The following is an 8,252-nucleotide window of genomic DNA, read 5'->3' as shown; positions in this document are numbered from 1 at the left end:
TTTTCGTAATGATATTACGAGAAGGATGTGTTACTAAATTAATTAATTTATTAAAAATTAATATTTTTTGAGCTTCCAATCAATAAATTATAAAAAAAAAAAAAAGTTGTTCAAATTTTCATTTAGTGCAAGTTGACCATACTGAAATTTAAATAATTATTTTGACTTTGTTCTAGGACGGTATTAATTAATTATAAAATTTGGATGGATTCAAGATAGAAATAAAAATTTAAGAACTAATAATAAAAAAATCAGTTAAGCATGAAAAATTTATTTTAACTTTTGCATAATTTTTTTATCCTTTCGAATTTGCGTTAACTTTCACTTGATAATTTGTTATTACGGTCCAAGTTCAAATAAAATTTAGATCATATATTAGTCGAGTTTAACTAACTTAAATTTCTTATGTATTTTGTTATTTAGTGGACTATCACATTATATTTAAACTAAGTTATTATAAATTTAATTTAAAATTGTTACTACGAAAATAAAGATGAAGAACTCTACCAAATTTGTCAAAAGTATCAACAATACATAAAGAAAAATGTTAATAAAATATGTACGAGTAGTTGGGGTCCTAACCGGGTACGCGGCATCTAAGCTCTCATCTCCCATCATTGAGTGTTCGGCAAAGTTTGGCAAGGGGTGCAGATGTCTTTGGGAAATTTAAAGCTGATGGGAGAGCTGAGAGCAGCTCTAATAATGATCGTATTCAGGGGGCTCGCGAAGAGGCTGTTCTCTCCAAACCAGGTGCCGATACAGCAAGTATGGCCACGGGACCGGAAGATAGGAGTGGACCAAACGGGCTCCAGTGTCGGCCTCATATAACAGATCCTACGGCAAGCTCTGAATCCCACATTCTGGCGACGGCTGAAATTGAGAGAGATGGTGATCCGGGTCGAAGTCTACGTGACCTCCTTGGTCGGGCGAGCTGGTCCTCCAAGTGGTTCGAGATCGCTACCTCTCCCAAGCTAGTGATTGGACCCTGAGAAAAGAAACAAGTCGTTAAGCTTACTGGGGTAGCTCCCAACTAAGACCCTCCGATGCTTAACTCCGTGCTTGGTCCTGAGGTCGTAAAAGTAGATCACTTAGCGAGCTGGATAGCTAAAGCGACTAGAAAGTAAAAAGTGGTGAAGTCAACCTACCATTAATGCACTGACTATGGAGTATTTATAGAAGAAGCTGGGGGTCCGGTCGGTCCACTGTACGTCTTCCACGTGTCTCGAGTTGCCGGGTCGGGTCGGTCAAAAATGCACGGATCCTTCTGGTAAAATTGTTAATTTTTGCTCTTTCGGGGGCATAATTATCTTTTTCTGATAAATTGGGGTTTTACCCACATCAGATGGTATGATGCAGCTTGGAGACCAGAGTATAATGGTTGAAGAAGAAGGCCAACAAAGAGTTAGAGAGGAGCACTCATCTTAGGGGGATAGGGGGATGTAGGAGGGGGTCTAGGAGAGCCGGGAGAAGGGGTTATGCGGAACGGAAGTGAGGATGATTATTTGAATTCCTTCAAATAGGAGAGGGGGAGGTCCGTGAGCCAAAGCGTTGTCACTTGTTGGATGAGGAATCAGATATTGTTTCAGTAGAGGCTGCAATGCAGCCCTACCGGTTGCCATGAAAATATTAGCTTGGAACTGTCTTGGGGTCCCCTTGGACAGTTGGATCACTTAATGAGCTTATTCGGCTCCCTAACCCCGCTTTGGTCTTTCTCTCTAAGACCAGGTGCCGAAAGCGTAAATGTGATATCCTTAAGGAGAGATTTAACATGTTTAGAGTTAACGTAGATTCGAAGGGGAAGGGCGGGAGCCTAATTCTACTGTAGAGTAAGGATATGAATGTGGTCCTCTACTCTTTCTCCGAGTCCCATATTGATGTGGGAATAGCCAGTATTAATGGATTAACTGGATGGAGGTTCATTGGAATTTTTGGTCATCCAGAAGCTACACTTAGGGGAGATACATGGAGATTGCTTCGTAAGCTCAGCTCTGCATCAGTGTCATGGCTCTGCATAGGAGACCTTAATGAAATACTACACTCACACGAGAAAACTGGAGGGCCGAGGCCTAGACGTCAGATCGAAAGTGAATATGTCGCATCATTGAATATTACGGATGTGTCTAAATAGCTTCTATTTTTATGATCGGAATAAATTATAGAAAAGTTATAAATTAAACAATAAGCAGTAATAAAACTTGAAAATATTTGAAACAAAAATTAAAAGTGAAAAAATAAAAAATTGACGTCAGAATGTCGCCCCTTCCTGTCCCCCAGCCCCTCGTCATGTCGTTGGCCCCTCCCCATTCTTCCTCGTCATGTCATCGCCACTCCTAGCTCCCTTCACCGTCGTCGGCCTTCTCACCCTCGAACCACTCTCACTCTAAATATATATCTATATATATCATTCTTATTCTATATATATGTATAAATATATTATACATATATTTTTAATTAAAATTTATCATAAAAATACAACTTCAAATCTAGTCCTTCATTTGAATTGAAAAAAAATCTAGGCCGTTAATTTTGTTAGTTGAATTTAAATTTTAGATTTAATCAAATCTAACGGTCTAATTTTTCTATAAGGTTATAATGGACGTTGCGAAGTCGTGATTAATTTATATTTATCAATTTTTTTACTATAGTAATTAACGGTAACGAAAAATTATTTTTTTTCTAGTGATAAAAAGAGGTATTTCAGGACAAAATTGCTAATATGTTTACCCCTTACGTATACGAATTGACAAAATCTACATACCCAAGCATCCAACCGGGCATGAATTTGCGATGGTGATTATTTATTATTATATTTATAGGAGTTCAAAATTTTCATTATTTACATAAGGTAATTATATTATACTCAGCACATAAAAATACAAAGATTTTTTTTCCCTAAAAAAAGGACTAATTTAATAATTTTATAAATTTAATGGCCGGACTAAATTGAAAAAAATCAAACTAAATTGACAATTTACCCTCTAAAAAGTCAAATATGGCCACATTGCGGCCAGAAAATTGTCAAAGGAACCAAACAAAGTCAAAAATTAAAATTTAAAGATGCTAAAGCCAAGCAAAAACTTTGAGGGATTAAAGCGATTGTAAATCCAAACTTAAGGGATTAATTGTTTATACTATTTTCCCTAATGAAAAAAGGGGAACAAATTCATCAAAAAGTTGGATCTATTTGCAAAATTATTTTAAGCTGCAATAAGCACCTTTGCACCAAGCAACTTTTAGCTTATTTCGACTTAACTTAAGAGAAGCATAAGTGTATCTCTAAACTTCCTTTTTCTTTTTTAAACTTAACCTAAGCTATAATCTAAAAGCACTTGCTTTTAAGTTGTTGCAAACAGCCTCTATAAAATGTTCTGAAAAGCTAATAAACTCACCCTAAAAAACCCTTCTTGAAGTAACATATCAAATAAAAGAAAGTTATTCAGAATCCCAGCAATTTGTGGAATAAGTGATTTTATTGCAGGTATAAAAAAAACGCAGTACGAAGGAGTGCTTACAACTTGATTTCATGTCCATATATAAACCAACTGCAAAATCGAGAAGCATTTCAGGCTCTCAGAAATTAGTGAAGCAGAAACAAATTCTCAGCCACTCAAGGAAGAGCACAAACTTGATTTCAAGCCCTCTTCTTTCTATTTAGTACAGGTCTCTTTCCGATTGTCATGCTCTTGCCTGAACAAGTGAGCAGACCACGTAACAAAGCAAGAACCGCGAAGCCCAAAAACGGGAAGTACATCATTAACAGCTGATCAGATGCTCGGTTGGACAATGTCAGCTCGGTTAGTATGGCAACCTGAAATATCAGACGAGTTTTATATTAGAAAACAGAAACAGATTCCAGCATACTGCTGCATGGATATATCATCTGCATGGGGATCACAGGAGTACTATCGTTTCAGTCAATATAGGGAAAATTTCAATTAGACATTTTGTAGATTGAACTGGAAACAAATGTATTCATCCAAATGTACGGCAAAAGTTTCAGTTGGGTTGTAAACTGAGTCTGAAGTGAAGCTGTTAATTACGATAATCCTAGAAGCGAGATTTACAGCATACGAACCTATCTGTCTAAATCATTAAGATGAAGCAGTTTTCTTTTTGAGCTGTAATGAATTTTCAAACAGTTTTATGTGGCTAGAAGCAAAAGAAACCAGCAAACTATTTTCCTTGTGATCAATGAGCATCAGCATTGTAATGAGTAGTGCGCCAAGTTGCAATGAATTTCAAGATGATGAACCCTGTTCTTGTCAAGTAACGAAGGACCCATGGCAACAACAAATGCTGGTGCGGAAAACAAAATGACCAAGAGACGTACACAAATTGATTAGTCCCACATTTCCCAAATTGGTGTAGAAAGCCAAGAGTAAAATGACACAGAGACTACTCGAAGATGCATACTGAAACCTTACAATTTAAGTCTATATAGTATATACATGTAAAGTAACAGGTAATACGCTCGGTATGCAAATTAAACAGTAAACATTGAGGATGAGAAGGAAAAGATCCGAGTTCATACTGTTCCTCTCTTTTCACTACCGGAAACTTGATTGATTTCATTTATTTTTCTTTTGGGAAGGGGTGTTCACCCTCCAGTGTCTGAAATTACACCCACAATGACTCATTTTTTCTTTATTATAAATCACACAAAACAACCCTTGAGAGCTGAAGCCGTGTTAATAAGTTCCTCGAGAGTTTACCATCGACAGTTCGACGCTTGCGGCACATCCTAATAAAATCATACATTATCCTACATGTTTAAGGAGATTAGTCCATGTCCAAGCTAGGCATCCTTATTCAATTTCAATAATTGGATCTATATATAGATTTGGACCATTATCTATTATCCTTCTTACTCTTCAACATCATGCTAATTCGCAAGCTGAATTTTCAAGTTGACCTCTAAATGTACGGTTCTTCGACATAAACAACATTGGTTATTTCATGTGCTGGTGGCAACCTCCTGCAACTAATTTCTACGAGGTTCAGAAAATAAAATATAGATGGCATATGTAATTAATTATTTTCAAATACAAATGTTTTTTTAACTAAAGTAGTATAAAGTGAATTATTCTACTATCTGATACAGCCCCAAAAAAGTTACATATTTGATGTCCATTGTCTAGCTGTTGAAGAGTAATCATACAACAGAACTCTTCAAAGCCACGCATGAGAGAAAACAAGAAAAGAACAGTAACTCAATGGATTCCAAGTCAAAAACGTGATCAAGAAAGCCAAACATCATAACTTCAGCAAATGTGCCTTGCCCAATCAAACAATTCCATGAGAAATTACAAAGAGACATTTTATCATCTTACCCTATGAACGGTGACTGGAAAAAAGCGATCAAATTGCAAAGGATCTAGTCAAACCAAAATCATGAGAACAAAAAATAACACAGCTTCAGCAAATCTCTCACACCCCATTAAGAAACAACAAATATAACATAGCTTACCCACATTCCATGACTGATTAACATAATTGCAAGAATCCCAGTTGAGAGTGGAAAAAGGTATTTTGAGAGCTTATGTCGAGCCAATTATTGATATTGAATGAAACAACCAAGTGGCTTACTTATTTGACACAGACTGTATAATCAACAAACAAGTTTCATAAATATTTGAGCATTATGCAGATCAAAGAGATGCTTTTTTCAAATTATGAGTCATTAAAGACACAATCAAGCCAAACAACCTGATGCAAGCAATACAGTTCTGATCATTGCAACTTATACAATTCTCACAGCCGAAGACACCGCAACCACGTATGTTCTTCAATACTACAAGCATAACCAAGTTATCTTGATCTACAACACTGAACTATAAGAGATCATAATATCATCAACTCTCCCACGCCCACCACACAGTCCAAGTAAAAACATCAAACAGAACACTTTTCCCTCTTAGCTACATGAAGCGCCAACAAACTTTAATTTCTTGCTAATATACGATAAATGGGATCAACAAAAGTTTTTGGAAAAAGTATCATGATTTCAATAAATCTTTCACGCCCCCCATCAAACACTTCGAAGGAAAACACCAAAAACAACGCAGTTTCTCTTGTTCGTCCTCCTAGCGAGACCAGCGACATCAGATAAACAATGCGTATAACCGAATAAACCGACTAGAAAAAGAAAACATTACCATGGAAGTCAAAGTGGAGACCCCATACATCAAACAGGTGGTGCTGGACCAAGTCTTGGCAGCAGCAATGCCATACACAGAGGCAACAGCGAGAGGCCACTGGAAGATAAGCTCCAACCAAACAATCCCCACAAAGAAATGTGGCTTTTCAGAGATCAAGTAGTCGCCATACTCTTGCGCGTACCAGCTCTTGAGCTCCTTCAAAAAGGGAGGAAAGAGGTGCTGGGGAAGGCACGTCTGGCCGTCGATGAGCGGCGCTACAATGGCGATAAAGAGGAAGAAGATGAAGAGTGCGGCATCAACCAGCTTGCAAAGGGCGCCCATTTTTCACATGGGATGAGTGATTCTTGGGTGTAAACTTTGCAGAGGTGCCTGAAATGAAGGTTTTGTTTATTCTAGGACAGTGAAAAGGGGATCTCACAACGTTGAACGTTCCAACGGGTGTTTCGGAATTTGCATATTTGCATAATGGCCCTTCTGTTTCCTGCTATTTCCGCTCCATATAACACTATGAGCTTTTGTGGATGCTCGAATTCTTTAAAATCACACTAATCCATAAAATTCACGCCGCGAATTAATGATGGCTTATTTATATTCATAGGCTACATTTGAATTAATAAATTTATATTTTATAATTTCAAATCACATGTAACATATATACATATCAATTTTTTTATCACACCACAAAGTAGAAGAATTTTAAAAAAAAATTCTAAAATCAACGGAGACTGACCTTACAAAACAAAGATTAACAATCTGATTCTTGAGTCAGTAACGATTTATTGAAAAAGAATAAAAAAAAATTGAATTAAAATGAGAATAATAGTGTAGAATAATAATAAAGTGTATATATTCATGTGGAGTGCAAAATATAGGCTCAAAACAGTCTAAAAATCGAGAGAGAAATGGAAGAACAAGTAAGAGTTCGAATGTGAGAGTTAATGTTATTAAATGATTGCACAATGTCTCTATTTATGGCGTGTAGAAAGTAGGTTCTGAAGGTGATTGCAGATTATCGTATGTCAAAAGTCCTTTGAGTTGACTATCATTAAAAAAGCATTTGTGAGTCGGATAAATATTGAAAGAGATATGACTATTTTACCAAGTCACGCCAGGTTTATAGAAATTTCTAAAAAACTGTTATTGATGGCTTATAAGTTGAATTTCCATCCAATCTGTGTGAATCTAAATGAGATCTTTTAGTATGACATGTCTTGATGTGTTGACAAGCTATATGATGTGTTTGTCCAGCTATATGATAACGTGTTCGATTGGAATGTGCTTATTTCTTGAGTTTGCTAGTTTAGTAAAGTAGGAGGTAAGCCTGTGGGTCTTATGGGCCAGTTGGTCAGTTCATAATGAAGATCATCAACTTGACCTCCATGGTTCTCAAGCTAGCGGAGCAGGACCCTCTTCCCAGTTGGAAAAATGCAGAACACCAGGAAGGCAAGACATCAACAAATAGATTCTTGTTAGGTTCCAGCAGGATCAATCCACACCTTCTGACTTTGTGGGCAAGTAAGAAGCCACCCTTCAAGCCCTTGGAATCTAGCAATCACTTAGGAAAGAGATGGTGGAGCTTCACTAGCAAGTGACGGAAGAGACCATGCGCATTGAGCGTGGCATTCCCTTCAGCTAGGACATCATGGCGGAGGAACTTCCTGCTCATTTCTAAGCACTTTTGCATTTACCTGCTTACAACGGTACCACTAATCCAGCTAAACATATTCGTAAGTTTGAAAATGCAGCCCTACTGCACAGGTATACTGTTCGTTAAATGTCATATTTTTCTTACTACATTAACAAACTCTGCCCATGAATGGTTCGGTCAGCTTCTAGCTGTATCAATTAGATCTTTTGTAGAACTTAACTCCCTTTTTCTACACCAGTTCGCTAATAGAAAAAGGTACAGGAAATCGGCTATTAGTCGTTTCGTGGTCAAGTAGGAAGAGAATGAAACTCTAAAGGCCTATACGCAATGCTTCCACACAGGCAGCCTTAAGGTCCTAATAGCTTACCAAGAGGTGTTGTTCAGTTTGTTCACTCAAAGACTCCAAGCAGGCCCTTTTATCGAGTCTCTAGCTAAGAAACTAGCCA

General features: G+C 37.2%; 1 protein-coding gene across 1 annotated transcript; it reads right to left on the bottom strand.

Moving 5' to 3' along the window:
• Window positions 1–3,451: 3,451 nt before the first annotated feature.
• On the bottom strand, window positions 3,452–6,639 carry LOC105178512 (uncharacterized). Its single transcript, XM_011101999.3, has 2 exons — window positions 6,156–6,639; window positions 3,452–3,808 (listed from the first exon to the last, which is right to left on the bottom strand). The coding sequence occupies exons 1-2, from the start codon at window positions 6,477–6,479 to the stop codon at window positions 3,632–3,634; spliced, it is 501 nt and encodes a 166-aa protein (XP_011100301.1). The 5' UTR covers window positions 6,480–6,639; the 3' UTR covers window positions 3,452–3,631.
• Between the last annotated feature and the right edge of the window lie 1,613 nt (window positions 6,640–8,252).

Source organism: Sesamum indicum, linkage group LG12, assembly GCF_026168435.1.
Source record: "Sesamum indicum cultivar Baizhima isolate 11 linkage group LG12, ASM2616843v1, whole genome shotgun sequence".
NCBI lineage: Eukaryota > Viridiplantae > Streptophyta > Magnoliopsida > Lamiales > Pedaliaceae > Sesamum > Sesamum indicum.
This window is presented reverse-complemented; position numbering and strand designations above follow the sequence as displayed.